Below are 19,162 nucleotides of genomic sequence, written 5' to 3'. Positions count from 1 at the left end.
CCAAATATCGACCATTAATATTTTTTTATTTCTATTTTTTTATTCTGGAGGATGCAAAGGAATACACCTTTCTTGCCATATACCTGTAAAGTCACAAATATATAGCTATATATCTATATATATTTATATATATCTATACATCTATAGATATATATATATATATATATCTATAGATATATATATATTAAAAAGTTTAAATCCTGCTAAACTGATGAAAGACAACCCTGAAAATAATATCCCAGTCCTCACCTTTCTGGGCCAGGTAGTTCATCTGATGCCTTCTGGTGTGTTTCTGCTGGAGCTCCAGGAGGAAGCTGGACCCAGAGTTACTGCGGCCCAGGAAGGCATCAGACCCGGACGCCTCGGTAGAGCTGTCCCAGCTGTCCACATTCCTCCTGCTTCCTCCACTGTACGTCTCATACAGCTCCACCAGCAGACAGTCCACTATGGAGGTCTTGGGACCTCTCCCTCCACCTTCATGCGACTCAGAGTCACTGCTGTCCGCGGCTGTGTCGGTCCTTTGGGCGGCAGTGTCGGTGCCGAGCTGCCGCTGTGCCAGAGGTGATGATGTGTCATTCGGGGACTCGGCGGGGATCGTCCACTGATGAAAGCCAGAGAAATCATCCTGAAGGGAGGTGACAGAGTTGACAAAAACGCCGCTCTCTTCCTCTGAGCACACGCCACCGTCGCATATGTCAACTTCCAAAAGTTCATCCCCGTTTAAATTTACCTCTGACGCCATTTTTTAATAAGCTATGACCCGGCTGTTACCGTTTTTCTATGCTAAAGTTGACATTTTTCCTCAGTTTATAACTGAAGTTTTTAAGTTTTCTTTGAGCGGCTCGAGGAGGATAGAGTTCCTGGAGCATGCCATTCCTTTCCTCAGAAAGGTGGAGACCTGTCTGACAGCTTTTTGTTTCCTTCCTGAATGTTCCGGATTCGATTATCCTACCCCCCCTCCTCTTGGACTGAACAATGGACCAGCCCACTCTGCTAAACTTCCCAACGGCTGCCAAACAAACTTTCTCCAGGTCGCGCGACAGGTGCAGCAGGAGCCAGGAGGCGGCGGGTGGACCAATCAGAGAAGAGTCAAAAGTATTTAGACCAATCCGTTTCCTTCTTTGAAGGCTATGCTAGGAGGTGGATGTAAACATTTTAAATAAGAATCATTCGACTGTTTTAACATAGTAAAAGATAAAGTGTAACTAAAATGAAATAATAAACCTTTACTTCGAGCGTTTCCTGGCGGATTTAAGTTTAGGTATGCTGTATCTAACCACTTTTTTTGTAACAAATCACACAGTTTGTCTCGTTCCCTTGTACTTTAGCCGCAAATGTGTCAAGTGAGAACAGGTGATGAAGGATAAACTAGTATAGTGCCAAACATGGCGGTTCATTTGATTTAAGTTAATAGACTTTCTTTTTTAAAAAAAAATTATTGTTAAACAATTATTAATTTGCAATACATTTTCTTCAGTCTTGTATTTATATCAACTCTCTTTTTGTTGTGTATTTGGAAGCCCTAAGAGGTCATGCTTCCATATTTTTTTAAAGATATATTTTTGATCTAATTATGCTTTTATTTTTGAAAAGAGGACAATGGATAGAGTCAGACACAGGAATGGGGACTCATGCAGGAAAGGAGCCACGTGTTGGACTTGAACGTCGACCCAACCGCTGGTCTGTCTGTGCCCTACTTCCATAACTCCATTTTCCCATGTTTACAAGTATATTTCAGCTGTTTCTCTGGATCTCCACTTACTTAGCTTGTTATCTTAGGACAAAAATGCTGTTTATCCCATGATGAGTGAATTTCAGTCCTTTCCTGAAGACCTTAAGCATCTACACGTTATTATGGAAGAAAAGGTTAGTTATGTCAACATAATGACATAAATAAGCCAATAACACGAGCAACTGCCAGAAATGACTAATTATCAAGAAAAACAAAGAAATAGTAGCCACTTAGAGGCTCTGTGAAATTAATAATCTGCAAGAACACATCATATATGGAGTATTTGATTTTTCATGTGAGCAGAGTTTCTTTAATTTCTTTAAATCACATTTTTGGAAACACAGGATGAAGTCATTATTTTAAAGTATGTTGGACCACCTTGAATTTAGCAGTTCAGTCCAATGAACTATTGTACATACTTAATCCATATTCAGTTTAATTTTCTGATTTCCCCCAATCATCCGATTAAATTTTTATTAATATTTTTAAGTTTTGGCGATAAACCAAATTCAGATTTGTTGGAAGCTCCAAGAGGATATGCATCTTTACATTGAACTTAAGAATGTTTTACCTAATGATGAGTACATTTTGGTTGTTTTCTCATGATCTTGAGTACATTTTCTTGTGTACCTGAGATAACAAAGCTGTTTGTTCTGGAATAAGAGACTACTTCAGTCCCTATCTCAAGATGCTGAGAAAATAACTTATTGTTAAGGTTGTTTTGTTGTCTTAAGATAGTGACATGAGTCAAGAGAGAAGGACTTGAGAAATTAACCCATCTTTGGAAAATAAGTGTTATTAGTTGTAGATGAAGAGATAAATTATTATGATGTAAAAAAAAGAATAAAGTAAACTGCATGGATGTATAAGGGCTTCTGTAGTAATGAACATTTGTTTAACACATTATACATTGTGTTTTGTTTCATAGTTTTGAAATACCTTATTAATATTAAGGGAGTTGAGCAATCATTTTCTAAAATATGTCAAAAATATAAATGCTAAAAAGCAACTCATTTAACATTTTATTTTATTTTTTTAAATTAAATTTATTTTTTTATTTATAATCATTACATTAATGGAAAACAATCCTGAAAGAAAATGAAAAATATCATATCTTTAACACTGTTATTTAAAAACAATGTAATTTTAGTTGTTTTTATTTTCATTTTATTTATTTATTATTTATTTTTATTTTATTCTTATTTTTTATTATTATTATTATTTATTTTTATTTTATTTTATTTTCATACCTATCTACTCTGTTTATCTATTTATTATATTTTATTTTATTTATTTTACTTTATTTGTTATTTTTTATTCATTTATTTCATTACTGTATTGTTTAGTTATTTATTTTGTTTCATAAAGGCCTATTTATTGTTTTTTATTCTTTGTTGTTATATATATATATATATATATATATATATATATATATATATATATATATATTTACGGAAGAGTATTAGGCGATTTTTCTTCATTTGTGAGAAAAAAGTCAGAATTCTTAAATTAAAGTCAGAATTCTGACTTTTATCTCAGAATTCGGACTTTCTTCTCACAACTGAAAAAAAAAATCGTCTCAATTTTTTTTTCAGTGGCCCTTATACTCTTCCGTATATATTCATATATCTCTAAAGTGTGATTTTATCATTTTATACGTTTTTTTTTGTTGTTGTTTGTTTTTTGTTTGACCAAAAACGTGTTAACCCAATTTGGCACATACTCCTTTCCTTATTTGGGACCAAAACAACGCAACAGTTACTTTAAAGTGAGTATATCAGCGGCTTTTCCAGGTAGAAAGGCTCTACATTGTTTATATTTAAAAAAAAATCGGACAGCGGAATAATAAAACAATTACACAATTATATATAAACGGGTGGGAAACCATTTTTTTTCTTAAAAATGTTAAGCTAACTGTTGTGTTTAGTCATTAGTCATGCTGGGGGCGTCACGTCTCCACATCAGCTGACTCAGGGCTTCCGTAGCCGAGCAGCGCATGACCAGAAAACAAGGAAGTGTTGTCTGTAACAGAAACAGGGCCGAGTCTGTTCTTGTGTGATTTTCTGTGGAGAGGACTCACTGACAACATTTCACGCTCGTATTAGACACCTAGCTGAAGGAAGAGGCGGAAAGCATTTGTAGTTTTAGATTAAATTAAAGAAAATGGGTTTAAATCGGTCGTGTCCGTTTAGCTTATTAAACTGTGTCCTTATCTGCGTCACTTTGTGGGTCTACCTGAGCACCGGGGGGTCTGCGACCTCATACAGGAGACCCAACATTGTTTTAATCCTTACTGATGACCTGGACATCGCTATCGGGGGTCTGGTGAGTCCGTTATTCTGGTTTTGACCTCATTTTGCATGCAGATTAATGATTAATTGGCCCATTAGAGGGTCGTGACTATGTCCTTTCTCGATTTAGTCGCATAATTAATTGATTCAGACTAGACTATGTCTCGATTTTTGTATTGGAGCTGAGTGCCCGCATTCCTCCGGGTTGGACACATCATTTCGGCATCTTACAGAGTCAGCAGCCTCATCACTTGGTCCCACCGTTTAAACAGAAAACAGCACCCTCCCTCCTATCAAACCCCTCAGCTGGTTACATGGACCAAATTCCATTCAAAAATCTGATTTAGGAATATAATCCGTGTTCAAAGTGGGCACAGCATAAAGACTGAAACTGCCAGAGACCAGCCTGCATGTTTTCGAAGTAGGCATCAACAATGAGGTCTTTTCAACAACTGTATCTATCTAGCGTTGCCCCTAAAGACTGATGAGGTGTTTAAGCCTCTTTTAGAAGCAGACTGTCTACTGTCTGCACTGTACTAGATTATTATTATTTTTACTTATGTCTGGGATGTCAATATCTCCAAACTCAATTTAACAGATACAATACCAATATTTTTTTAAGCCGTTTAATTGTAAATGACATCAAGCACCTTCCAGTAAAGGAATTTACCCCTTACTCTTATTGTGACCGTATATCAGAGACAAAGTGAGGTATCTAAAGACCAAATTAAACTTTGGGTAAGCATGACCAAACTGAGTGAATAAACTAGTAGATGAAAGAGCCTCCCTTTATCTTTCAGCCGTTTGCCTTTGGTCTAGCATGTGCCTACCTGAAAATAGACCTTTGTGTCAGTTATCATAGTTAACATGTCAAATATGACCTTTTGCCAGTCTGAAACAGTTAGTGGCTTATGTAAGTGTTAAATCTATGTTTTGACATGTAGCATAGGTTAACATGGTGACTCTCCAACTTCTTCTACCAGGCCCCTTCTTTGGCAGATAGATGCACAACATGGGATGCCAATGGTTACAAATTCCTTAAAGCAGATTCCAATATTGATACTGTTATATAAATGTAAGTCAGACATAATATTTCAATCCTCAAAAGACTCTTTAAAGTGCATAAGCTGATATTTACAGCCAATATATGATGATATTTAAAGCTGATGTAGGCTGATATTTAAAGGCAATATAGGCCAATGTTTAACGTTGACATAGGCTGATAATTGCAGCTCACATAGGCCAGTATTTACAGCCAATATAGACCATTTTTTACAGTTGATATAGGCTAATATTTACAGCCGATACAAGCAGTTATTTATAACTGACATAGACTGATATTTAAAGCCAATATAGGCTGATATTTACAGCCTATACTTACAGCCGATATAAACCAATATTTATTGCCAATAAAAGCTGATAGGTAACACTTATATAGGCCGATATTTATAGCTAATATAGGCTGATATTTACAGCTGATGTAGACCCAAATATATACAGCTGATACTACACAATATTTATAGCTGACCTAGGCAGATATTTACAGCCATTTCCCTAAATGTTATTAATTGGCCTTGGCAACAGCCCCCTTATCATTGCTTCAGGCCCCACTTTGGGAATCACTGTTAATACATTCATGAGTTTTTGGTCGTTGGTGGTCTTGATTTGTGGGTGTGGCCTCCCTGTGTTCAACTTCAGATCCTTGTTAAAATCCTTTTTCTTGTCATCTCTGATACTATTTTCACCCAAAAACAAAGCTGACTTCACAGGGTTTATTCTTGGCCACACTTCTTGCCTTTTTGAGAGCTCCAGACAGCTCTGCAGCAACCCGCTGATAGACGGTGAGTGTTGTAGAGCACTAAATTAAGTTTCAGCCTTTTTATGGAGCTTATACTTTAAATTTAAAATCAGTTATCCTGATAAACAACAAATAAACAGGGTGGTTCCCTGAGACCTTTCTGAGAAACTGCCTTTTTTAAGAACAAGAAAATCAGAGGTAAAACTTCAGACCTTAGACTACACTTTAAAGTAGTGCGGGACAATTAATCAAGTTTCTATTTGTGATTTTAGCCTCCCACAAAACAAGATAACCAAGATTAAACAATTACCTAGCACCTTGTCGTGTTGAACTTGTTTTGTCTACTGGTTTTGTCCTTTGTGGTAAATGGATTGTCCCCTACTTTCCAGCACAGCGCACCTTGATCTCTGACCCTCTCACTTTGATTTAAGTGAAGAGCAGACAGAGTCAGAGTGAGTGGCACGCTATCCAGTTAGTCTGAAAAAAAAAAACAAGAGTGCTGAAGAAGGAAAGCAGCTGTTAATCAACAGATGACCAGCTGCTCTGAACTGCTTGCATGTTTGATATTTTGGCTGAACAGCTGCACACACTGGCAGAGAGCAGAATCACAAGCAGAATCCTCAACTTTAGGGCATTTTTTTCCACTGTAAACTGACAGCTGCTAGTTGTGTTTGCAGGATGTGTGTTTGCTACCTGCAAAGAATTTTGGGAATGCTTGCAAGGAAAACCAGGAAGGCCACTCTTAACCGCTTTTCTCCCTCATTTTGTAAAATTTGTCAATGAAACATAAACATATTATTCACTTTTTTTCTTAAAATAGACATTTCAGTGCTAAATTCTGCATACTATAGCTTCAAAATCTCATCATGAACCAAAACCAGCATCAAAACTAAAGCTACAGCTTAAGCTGATTATTTGTAAGACAATCTACTATTTTACAACTGAGTCTTTGTTTTCTGCATAAAGTTAAAAATATAGAGGGAAAATGACTCAAAGATTTCCAGGAAACTAAGAAAGAGCCCTCTGTTTGGCTTGTTTTGTCCGGCTAAAAGTCTAAACCAGGGAATTATTAGACAACTTCAACTCAAAATTCACATTTGTGAAGATTAGTTTAGTTGTTGTTTTTTTTTTTAAGAAGACTTAATTGATTACATTTGTTGATGAGTACAGAAGTAAATTCTATTACAAGCTGCACAAGATAGTTAAAAGTCTATTGATTATCTGCATATTTCCTTCAAAAGGTAAGATGTTATTCATAAAATGATCAGATTATATTCTTGTGTTCAAAGTCATAAAACACCATTTTTTATGTTGGTCTAGATTTCATGGGCACTTGAAGTTTTCTAAATGATCTTAATTTTTTCAGTTTGTCTCATTTTAACATAAAATGTATTTTCAGAGTCCACTAAAAAAGACGAAAAAACTGATAGGTGATGCAGGGATTTCATTCACAAACGCAGTGAGTACCATTCCCCTCTTTGCTGTCATTTAACCGTTTATTAAAATGCTGAAACATAAGAGATTCCTCTAGTTTTTAGATCTGTTATCCATCTCTCACCATCCTGTCTCCCTCTCCCTCCAGTTTGTCGCCAGCCCTCTGTGCTGCCCCAGTCGAGCCAGCATCCTGACGGGGAAATACCCACACAACCACCACGTCATCAACAACACGTTAGAGGGAAACTGCAGCAGCAGAGCGTGGCAGAAGAGCGAGGAGGCCCACACCTTCCCCGCCATCCTGAAGAACCATGGATACCAGACGTTCTTTGCTGGGAAATATCTCAACCAGGTGAAAAATCACTTCAGATTTTTGCAGTGCTACTCTCTTTACGACATTGGATTTTTGTACGATATGCCGATATTTACAAATTCATTTTAGCTGATACGGATATTTAAATATGTTTTACATAACTAAAATTTCAGTCCTTTGAACACAATTTTAGGTTTGAGGATGAAAAAAAGAAACAAACTTTCTTTTTCTTAACAAAAGAAAAAGATCTCAGCTTACAGAGGTCTACTAGTCCAGCCTAATACTCCACTAATTTATTAGTATACATGGCCAAATTTTACAGTTGATATATGCTAATATGCACGGCCAAAATATCGGATGTAATTATCAGCAAAAATGTTGATATCTGCTGATAATATCGCGCATCCCTCATTCATTGGTAATATATAAAATTGGTGAGTTAAAGATTATGTATGCAAGTAGATTTTTATTGATCTGAACAATGAAGAGAGGAATAATTTCCCATGATAGAAGGTTTTGTTTACATCCTCTGATTGCAAATCAGAAGAGTTAAAGTTCCTGTTGTTGATGAACTCAACCTTCAGATTTGTTATCAATGTTTGCACAGGCAGAAGTCCGGCATCTGAAAACAAAACAAGAAAAAAAAATAGAAAAGCCAAAGAAACTGACATTATTCTTTGTTCCCCTATTCTTTTTAACCTAATACCTTAGCAAAATTAATCAAACTAGAGTCGTTTCCAACATATCCAGTTATAATGGGATAGTTTGGTTGACTATTAAGGGTGAAGGTCATCACAGAAGTGCTGTAACTGACATAAAAGTCCAGAAGTCAAAGTTCTTCAAAGTCTGACCCAGTTCTTCATCAGATACTCTGATGAAGAACTGGGTCAAACATAAGAAAACATTGACTCATAACCTTGTTTCTCCACTCTCAGTATTAACAATCTTATTACTTGTGATCCCTGAAAGATTACTTCGCTGTGGATGTAAGTCATGACTTTATTTAAAGCCTTGATTTGCTGTGGGATTCAATACTTGTTTTCATACCACAGCAACAAAATAAAAGTCTTAAGCGTGTTTTAACTGCATTCAGTGTAAGCAACGAAATCGTCTTAAATACACTGATTCATACGATACAGATGCAGCATGCTGCTTTTCTTCTGTTCACATTTTCCTCTCTGTCCCTCATGAACATGAAGAAGTCTGAAGCCCAGCATGTTTAGAACATGCCCCCCCCCCCCAATATTTCCTGTATTTCTTCAGCCATCCTATCAAAATAAAAGCAAAAACCTTAAATAGTATCAAAAAGAGCCCTATGAACAAATCTAAAAAAGAAGAAAAACAATAAAACGTGTTGACAGTCTCACTAGGGATGGCAGTTTGGGTCAACTTTTTATGCCAATTGTTTTTAAACAATTCAATCAGGGAGCAACTTTATGGAATTTGGACCCGATTTCTCCTAATGTGAACAGAGTAAATGATAAAAAGGCAAGAGTAATATTTATTTATTACCTTTATTTCTTGGGCTGCAATGTTTTATTTTATTTTATTATTTTGGTTTTTCTCTCTCATTCTTACACCTGTTCAGTGTGAAAGCTTCCAATGTTCCCTTGTGAATAATTCACTAAAATTACTTATAGATTAAGAAAATTGTAAACCCCTATTTTCCCCTTACCCCTAGCGATATAAGAGCTATAAATGTCAGCTATTAGTTTTTACTCAACAGTGTACAGGACTGAGAAAAAAAACTCTTTCAGTTATGTAGTTGCATTGATTACATTAAATAATACTAACCCCCCAGCAAGCATGGGAAACACACATGCATCCAATCACACAGGGTTACTTAAATATACTGTAGAAGCCATTGAAAATATGGATGAATGATAGCTAAATGTGTTATAAAAACCCCAAAACATAATTTTTGGGTATAAGAAAGGCAGAGTCTCTCAGAAATTAAGATGGGCAGAAAATGAAAAAGTAAGAAGTAACTTGCAGAAAGAAAAACTTACAGAAAAATGTCCCTTATTGTTAAATTGTGAAGACCTTAAATGTCCCACCATCTACAGCCCTTCAGCCTCAGCTTTACTTTGTTTTTTATGTCATCTTGTACATGCTGCATGCTACCCAGCTAAACGGTTAAGGCAAAGATAATGCCGGCTACTCATTAGCATGTTAGCCTTTTTTATTTAAACCAACTTAGTATGCATATGTTGGCAAAAAACATGATTACAGCTTTACCAGTGCTAGCATGGCTGTGAACAAAGTGTACTTAAATCTCTCCTGCTGATAATACTTATAGATAATTCTGTAGTTAATGGGAAATAATGAAACTTAGTGATAGTTATACTCTTAATTTTTTTGCACAGCTTAGAAAATAAACAAAAAGTAAGGAAAATGATGGTATATTGTGCAGGAGGAGGTCTTTTATAAAATAATGTTAAATATCACAAAAATGAAAGAAAACACATACTTAACACATACAAAATAAAACAACACACATGTATTAGTTTAATGATATACATAGAGCAAAACAATGAAACCAAAAGCAGAAAATGTGAATATTCTGGTGTTTGAATGCAAAAAGAGAAAATTGATATGCATGTACACTAGCCTACTGAAAGATACTGTTTAGCTTTAAAACTTTGATTTTTTCTAGTTATATTTGCAGGTTTTCTTCCTATCTGCAACCTTATTTTTTACTATTATAATAGAACATTTCCTACAGTGTTTACGTCATCAACCAAATCCACATTGAGCTGTTTGTGTGTTTCAGTACGGCCATGAAGACGCTGGCGGGGTGGAGCATGTGCCTCCAGGCTGGAGTTACTGGGTCGGACTGGTAAGAGGGCAACTTTCAAACCCTTTTAGAGCTTCACTCTTCTGTCATATCAGTGTTTAGTTTCAGATGTTGTAAAAGCTTCAGGTATTATGCTTAAAATCCTGGATGCAGAGGCAGTAATGCACAAAAACTGCAGATATTCCTCCTGCCAGAGTGAGGTTTCAGTGCTTATTTGGTATTTTATTGATCTCTATTGATATTTTACCCATGCTACACCTGTTTTAGTGCATCATGAAGAACTGAAACTGGTGCCAGAAGATTTTTGTACCTGAATATCAAAGCCTGCACAGCACACCAAACCCTCATTTGATACAAACAAGAACAAATCAACAAAGTTTTTCATTCAGTAAACTTTCTGCAGGTTTTGCAAAGCATGTTAGTGTTTGTAGAGGAGGTTTTATCTCGCTGACTTCTGCAGGACGTCTGATCCAACTTCATTCTGCATCCATGTAACTGCTGTCTCTCTGCAGAAGGAACCAGGCTAATAAACGGGCTAAAATGAGATTATGTTGAGTTTACTGTACGTCTCTAACTACATTACAGAAGTTATTACACGGAGGTCACGTCTGTGCTGCAGAGCAGTTTATCTTCAGTGCTGCTGAACAAACACAGATGTGAGAGCTGGTCTCATGACCCGACAGCTTATCATAACACAGAGAGAAACACAGGGAGCAGTTTCTGCACAGCTCTTTTGTTCCAGGAGTTTAAAGCTGTTGAACAAATTAATTAGCTGTCGAGTTTCAAGGAGATCTTTAAGAGCAGCTGGTCTACAAAATGCCAGAAAATGTGAGATGATGTCTAATATTATTTGAAAAAATAATTAACAGTGAAAATATTTGTTGTTTGCATCACCTTCTAAGACCTCTGCTTCTTTAGCTACAGCATGTACTCAGTGTTTCAGGCTTTAACTGAGACCATGAAGACCAAAAAAGCCTGTGCACATGTGACCATGATTAATTTGAATGAAATGTTTCTTATCTGCAAACATACTTCCTGCTAACTCTGGAAAACACAGGGCGTACACCCACCAGTCTAAGTCAGATCCATGTTACTGTGAGGGAAGTGTTTTAAATTTTCTCTGAGAATAAGATGGACCGAGATTGAGATGGATTTGAGGTAATCCTTAAAGGATTTTGTACTGGGGTTTCACTTCTATCCTCTCTTTCTTCTCCGGGCTATAAGGGGAGTGATTCTTAACAGAAAGTTTACCCCAGATAACACATGAGCTGCACTGGTGATCTGTCTAATCAGCTGTCTAATTTGAGCAAAAGTGTAAAAATACCATCAAGTATTCAATAAAAGCTGTTTGTGTTTTGCAGGAAAAGAACTCTAAATATTATAACTACACTCTGTCTGTGGATGGAAAAGCTCTAAGACATGGAGCTGAGTACAGCAAAGACTACCTGACGGATGTCCTGGTGAGACTCTACTGTTACTTTCTTTACTTACTCAGTAGTTATGTTATGTTTATTTATTTGGTAGAAGATCAAAGTAGAGTTGCCACATTATAAGAATTACAATAATAACAAAAATCAAAACATTTATACCAGTTTCAATACCCTGCAAAAAAAAACAACCTCTTGGACACCTTAAGCTGCTTAATTTAGCAGATTTTTTTTTTTTTTGCTTTGCACCTAAAATCAAACATTTCTTCTGAAATTATCATAATTGAACCAGAAGAAGTGTCTGCAGTAATTTTACACTCTGTATTTTCTACCACACCGATTCCAAAAAAGTTGGGGCGCTGTGTAAATGTTAAATAAATAAATAAAAGTGTTACATTTCAAATATCATGAGCCCATGTTTTATACACAATAGAACATAAACAACATATCAGATGTTGAAACTGAGACATTCACCAATTCATGAAAAGTATTAGCTAATTGGAATTTGATGGCAACAACACATCTCATAAAAGTAGGGACGGAGAAACAGAAGGCGGGAAAAGTAAGTGGTACTAGTGAGAAACAGCTGGAGGAGAATTTTGTAACCAATCAGGTGAAATTGGCAACAGATCAGTAACATGACTGGGTGTAAAAGGAGCATTTTAGAGAGGCAGAGTCTCTCAGAAGTATAGGTCCCGTCATCTACGGTCCAAAATATCATCAAAAGATACAGAGAATCTGGAGAAATCTCTGTAAGCAAGGGACAAGGCTGAAGGTCAACATTAAGTGCTGGTGATCTTAGGGCCCTCAGGCAGCCCTGCATTAAAAACAGGCATGATTCTGTACCGGAAATCACTGCATGGGCTCAGGAACACTTCCAGACATCACTGTCTGTCAATACAGTTGGCTATGCCATCCACAAATACAAGTTAAAGCTGTGTCATACAAAAAGAGGGCATATGTGAAAGCCAGTCCTTTCTGGGCCAAAGGTCATTTAAAACATACTGAGGCAAAATTGAAAAACTGTTATTGCTGCCATCAAATTCAAAATGAGCCAACATTTTCATTAAATGGTAAAATGTCTCAGTTTCAATTTCTGATATGTTGTTTATGTTCTGTTGTGAATGAAATATGGGCTTATGAGATTTGATGATCATTAACTTCTGTTTTTATTTATATTTTACACAGCGCCCCAACTTTTTTAGAATTCTTTTTTTTCCCCCCACACTCTTTTTCTTCTCCGTATCAGTCTGTAACAGACACATGTTAGCACATGCATCTTTAAGAAACACTGAAAAGACTTCTTGAATAAACAAATTTGCTGACTGGTGAGTTAAACGATGAGGACACACATTTATAAACAAGAAGTTAGAAATTGTTCCCATTCTTTAAAAAAAGAACTACTAAATTTAGCAGCATGACACAGAAGTACATCTTCTCAGCTATGTCTACTTGATACATGGAAAACTTAGTAAAAAGGTTATTCCTACTAAACTAGTAGCAGTGACATATCAGCAAAATTAAGCGTCATAATAAGAATTGTGTTTTATTACTACGACGTTCTCTTTTCCTATTCTGTCCTGTAGGCGAACATGTCTCTGGACTTCCTCAGCTATAAATCAAACTACCAGCCGTTCTTCATGATGGTGTCCACGCCAGCCCCACACTCCCCGTGGACGGCGGCGCCACAGTACCAGAACAGCTACAATGAGACGAAAGCTCCCAGAGACCCCAACTTCAACGTCCACGGGAAGGTGCAGCTGCTCTCTGGACTTTTGAAATGAAACGAAACGTTGATTAAATCAGATCATTCTGTGGATTCAAAAAGAGAACCTTTTGTTTTCTTACTTTTCTCCCCTCAGGACAAACACTGGCTCATAAGACAGGCTAAAACTCCCATGACCAACTCCTCCATTCAGTTCCTAGACAATGCTTTCAGGAATCGGTCAGTAAATGCTTCTGTCTGCATTTTAATCATTCACTTTCCCACTTCAGCACACTCAATGTTCACATTGTCTTTGCTCTTCTACTCCTTATTTAGTCTTTCAAAGTTGGTGAAGAGTCAGAGTTTAATGCCAAATTTTAGTGCCTTTTACCAGGAAATGATGTAGTTTTACTTGGTTTCCCTGCAGGTGGAGAACTCTGCTGTCAGTCGACGACCTGGTGGAGAAAATAGTGAAGAGGCTTGAAATCAGAGGAGAATTAGACAACACCTACGTCTTCTTTACCTCTGACAACGGCTACCACACAGGTACCTGTACAGAAACACTTTTATTATTATTATTATTACACATTTCAAACTGACTGTAAAGAAATGAACTTAAATGACAAACAAGGAAGGAAGGAACGAGTGATTCAGACATTGTTGGAAGGATTTGGTAAAGTTATGTCAACAGGCACAAAGTCCACAACAAGTGGAACATGAGGCCTTCGTGGAGGTTTAAGTCACGCTGTTATGAAGAGCGTTAAGCTAACGTTTTCTAATTGACATGTTTTGAAGACAAAATGGATTAGAAATGTACCAATATAGGTCAAATAACTTAAACTGAATGAAGTATTTGAACACGTGTGTTTCAGGTCAGTTCTCTCTTCCTCTGGACAAACGGCAGCTCTACGAGTTCGACATCAGAGTTCCTCTCATGGTCAGAGGACCAGATATCAAACCCAACCAGACAAGCAAGGTACACAAATAAACCACCACATGTAAACATGTTACAGATAGGTTTATATCTGCACCTGTGTCTAGTCTTATCTACCTCTGATACAAATTCTAAATGTGAATGTGTTGGTAAAATTAAGAAATACTGCTGTGTAGCTCTTAAAAAGTCATCCTGGCTGTGATATCCAAGAGAAATTAGAAGACAGACTGTTATTCTCTGCTGCTGATCTACCAGCTTGGCTGATCAATCTATTGAAATTACAGCAGCAAAATGTCTTCAAAATTCTGGTTTCCTGACCACAGTTTTCATTGCATAAATAGTCTTAATTCAGTATAAAGAGACTTTAGATTAACTGGCCCTGATCTAAATGTTGTTATTAAAGCCTCCCTGACATTACTGTCTTTGTTTCTGAGGATAAGATTCTTTTACAAGGTTAGGATATAAAAGTTTGTACTTCATTTTTTTAGATTTAAATTTCTTTAATGAGACATTCATTCATAAGATATTATCAACACAGGGCTTCAAAAAAGCACACTACTCCCTCTAAGATGGAATAACGTGGAACATTTTTTTGACAGTTGCTGGTGGCGAACGTAGACCTCGGTCCGACCATCCTGGATATCGCCGGCTACGATGTCAACAAGACGCAGATGGACGGCATGTCCTTCCTGCCTGTCATGGTGAGATGAAGTTATTATTCTGGGTATAACTGTTCTGTTTAGCTTACAGATGTGGTCAAGGGTCAAGATCTCATTAATTTAACACTGCGCTTCATCATGTTAGCTATTATCAAAGCTGAGGCTTGTTATTTTTCTTTTATTTATTAATGAACTTCAAACAAATCTGTTAGTCTGTCTGAGGATGGTTTTAAATTTGGGACCCTGGCTCTAATCCTAGTGCACTTGACCCCAAAGTCTGCTTGAAGAGATGGTCTCTGCATGTGGACTCAGGCACCAAACATGGGAGATGTGAATGCAATCATGTTTAAGTACGAGGTCTTTACACCACCTACTGTATCAGACTGCATACATATGCAAGTGTGCTGAGACATGATGAATGTGACAGTCGACAAACAGAGGAGAGGGGAGTGGGAGCAACCTTGGTTAGGTACGGTACAAAATAACTGTGCCTAATGTGAAAGAAATCCCTTAACTATTTTCAAGTATTATCAAGGTTGTGTTCACACCTAACCTGACTGATTCAGTTGAAATGAACTCGGGTTTGTGTGAGCTAGTGTGCTACAGCTAGCAACAGAATTCTGGGGTGGACCAAACAACACAACTGAGGTGAAAAGCAGAGTCCTAGTACACTTTTATTTGTATTCTGATGCAGTTTGTTTGTGTTACAAACATAAACCAACCACAATCTGACCTCATTTAGGAAGCATTGAGCTTTTTTGAGCCAAACCAGCCACCATAGCAGAGGAACGTGTGTTTAAAACCACTAACAGACATGGAGGAGCTTCAGAAACACTCATGCAAGGTTTTTTACCATCTCTCATCAGACTGCTGTCTTTATGAGAACAATTACGAATGTCATGTACACCCAGCATCTCCACAACATAACCTTTACCTGAATGTATTTTTATTGGTTTATTTTTGGAGACGCAGCACGGTAAGAGATCAATTAATGAGCGTACTCTCTGCTTGCTGTGAGCATGCTGATTCTGTCCCCATTGTCCTGAATCTTTTTTATCTCTCCTGTTAAATGTCATCTGCTGCTGTTTAATAAGTGCAAGTGATGTAATTCAGTTACGCTGTCACATTGATAAAGATCATTTCTACACAACGTGATAAACAAAGTTTGCTCCTTGCACAATTTTTATTTAATTTATTTCAGGTTTTGGTGTCAGAGTTGTATGCTAGTATAGATGTCCTCATGCACTGCAAGAAATTGACCAATAAGGGGGGATTTTCCACACACATCACACATTTAAGTCTATTTGAGAACACAAACTTGATGTAATAATGCAGCAGTCTAACAAACTGGACCTTGATTCAGACCAGAGCACACAAACTAGAGGTGAGGAATCACCTTAAGTATTTTAAATGGTCATAAAATAAATGCAAGTATTCAAAACAAATAAAAGGCAAGATCACAGTTAAGTCAGACTTCTAAATATATCCCAAAAGATCAGTACAGGAATCTGTATAATGATCTGTCTTCACATAGACTGTGCATTTGTGTCACCAGGAGGGGAAGATGAACAGCACTTGTTGGAGAACTGACATCCTGGTGGAGTATGAGGGAGAAGGAAGGAACGTGACAGACCCGTCCTGCCCCCTGCTGGGACCTGGAGTGTCGGTATGAAATGAGACTTTATTGTTACATCTGTGGGGAGAAATCAGAGGTATCAGCAGATTCAAACACAATTTCATCTTTTGTTCATGTGTTTCTGCAGGAGTGTTTCCCAGACTGTGTGTGTGAGGATTCATTTAACAACACCTATGCCTGCGTGCGCACCGTCGCTCCCTCTGCAGACCTGCAGTACTGCGAGTTCGACGACAATGAGGTGAGAGATCGCCATTATAGTCTGCTAATTTTGCATCATCTCTTATGAACTCAAGGACTATAAATGCAGTCAAAAATATAAGAATTGCCTGTTCAAATATGCTGGGAATAATCACTTATTTCTCACTGTGGCGCCATCTGGTGGTAAAATGATAAATGACACAGTGATAAAGGGCAGTTTACATGAATAACAGTGTTGCTTTCTACCCCTGTAGGTGTTTGTAGAGGTCTACAATGTGACATCAGATCCCTTCCAGCTGAAAAACATCGCAAAAACCATCGACCAGGAAGTCCTGGAGAAGATGAACCACCGGCTGATGATGCTGCAGTCCTGCTCCGGACAATCGTGTCGGACCCCTGGAGTATACGATCCAAGGTCAGTTCATCACATTAAGCACATTCAGCACATTAAAGATGCGCAAAACAGCCCATTGCTTCACATTTCTACTTTAAATGTGTATTCACAAGAAAAACAACCTGCACTGGGACTGTCAAAGTACTTAAAAATAGTTTTATTCAACCAGAATCTTCAACTTTTCTTCTTTTGTGTCTCCAGTTATAAATTCGACCCTCGGCAGATGTTTACGAGCCACAGCTGGCGGCTCAGCAGACTCCGGCAGAGGATGAAATAAGAGAAGGAGACAAGTAGAAGACAGACGGAGGAAGGAGGGCCACGCTGTTGCTCGTACTCGGCCTCTCCTGCTGTTGTTGCCTTGTTTTCGGGCCTCCTGAGCCAGTTTCTCTGCAGATGGATGGAGAAGGGATCAGGTGGGGTCACATTGTAGAAAATAGGTGTGTTGCCATGGAGACGGAAGGCCTCTTTGGGGTGCACCTGTGAAGCCTCCAGTTTGGACTGCTTTTTTGTGAGTTTGTGTGTAGAGAAGCCAAATTATTCAGGATGGATGAACACGCCACACCATTTATTCACATCCTGTTGTTTGATGAGATTTAAGAGCGCCACACGGATGCCCGCTCGCTCACTCATATCATTTTTGAACAAGAATGTGACCCATTTATTGTTGTTTTTACCCACGTGAGACGTGCATATCACTGATCCATAAAGAAGCCAGTTTAAAAAGATGTTTTCATAGTCGAGGGTGTCTGAGTTTAGTTTGCTGCATTCAGATGGTCCTCAGGATAAGTTGGAAAATGATCAACAAAGACAGAAATACATCTATAAACTTGAGCATGTAAAGCCATGTCAGTGATAAAACCAAGTCAAGTTTAATCTCTGAAGGGTAAATTTTGACACAATTTTGAGGAAATAAATATCATAAAGAGGAATAAAACTTAAAAATACAGATCAAACAATCATAATGCATCCTGCAACGGCAATTCAAGTTGCAATTTCCCACACATGTATAAATGACTTTTGACATTGCACAGCTCCTTACTACATCCTACTTTGTCTTCAACACAATAGTGCTTTTCTGTTACAGTTTGTTGATTATTTGTTTATAGATGGACACAATTCTCAACCTTAGCCAGGCAAAAATCATCAGCCAATTTTATGCTTTACCATTTTCTTGAAGGGATCAACTTTTTACTTTTAAGTGGGTTTCCATTACTCATCAGAAAATTCTTTAAATCTAAAAAAGAGTTTTCACAAATTTATTTTCTTAAACTTAGTAAATTCAAACTCGCTGTTTCACTCTTGTGAGTGACACTACTGCTTTCACTGTGCATTAACATCCCTACCAGATGATGGCCCAGCAGCTAAAAACAACGTCACATTAGTCTTTAAAACAAAAATGATGCAGGGGTAGGTCAGATCTTATGTCAGATACTCATTTGAGATGCATTTTCCATGCAGTGTGAATATCTGTACTTCAGTGCTGCCCACTTGATATTCAGTCACCCTTGAGGGATGTTAAAGGTCACATATTTTACTCCTTTAAGTCAAGTTTATATCGGTCTCAGAGGTCCCCAAAACATGCCTGTGAAGTTTGTTGCTGAAAAAACACTCCAATATTGGATTTTTGTATGTCTAAAACCCCTCAGTTTCAGCCCTGCTCAGAACGAGCTGTTTCTGTTTCTGTGGCTTTAAATGTTAACGAGCGGCCTGACTCCGCCTCTCTCAGGAAATGGATGTAGCTTAATGGATGTGGAAAGTTCCACCCTCCTCTCCTGATCCTCTTGGCAGCTGGCAGCTGAGATGAGGATCAAGAGAGGAGGGCAGAACTTTATTCCAAGCGAGGA

At 37.5% G+C, this 19,162-nt stretch overlaps 2 protein-coding genes across 3 annotated transcripts in view; one reads left to right on the top strand and one right to left on the bottom strand.

Moving 5' to 3' along the window:
* Positions 1-1,385, bottom strand: part of tbc1d30 (TBC1 domain family, member 30) — a 38,436-nt gene extending 37,051 nt beyond the window's left edge. For both annotated transcript variants that reach the window (XM_041781190.1, XM_041781191.1), the window contains exon 1: positions 250-1,385. In XM_041781190.1, the coding sequence (XP_041637124.1) occupies positions 250-742 (493 nt within the window). In that variant the 5' untranslated portion in view covers positions 743-1,385. The remainder of the gene's footprint in view (positions 1-249) is intronic.
* Positions 1,386-3,738: 2,353 nt separating this feature from the next.
* On the top strand, positions 3,739-18,954 carry gnsa (glucosamine (N-acetyl)-6-sulfatase a). The gene is made up of 14 exons (XM_041780328.1): positions 3,739-4,057; positions 7,221-7,280; positions 7,404-7,607; positions 10,342-10,407; positions 11,727-11,825; positions 13,379-13,546; positions 13,655-13,737; positions 13,925-14,043; positions 14,370-14,473; positions 15,031-15,132; positions 16,646-16,756; positions 16,854-16,964; positions 17,179-17,339; positions 17,520-18,954. The coding sequence occupies exons 1-14, from the start codon at positions 3,896-3,898 to the stop codon at positions 17,593-17,595; spliced, it is 1,626 nt and encodes a 541-aa protein (XP_041636262.1). The 5' UTR covers positions 3,739-3,895; the 3' UTR covers positions 17,596-18,954.
* The last annotated feature ends 208 nt before the right edge of the window (positions 18,955-19,162 follow it).

Source organism: Cheilinus undulatus, linkage group 23 (assembly GCF_018320785.1).
Source record: "Cheilinus undulatus linkage group 23, ASM1832078v1, whole genome shotgun sequence".
NCBI classification, from domain to species: Eukaryota; Metazoa; Chordata; class Actinopteri; order Labriformes; family Labridae; genus Cheilinus; species Cheilinus undulatus.
Note: the sequence above shows the minus strand (reverse complement) of the source record. Positions and strands in the feature narration are given on the sequence as shown.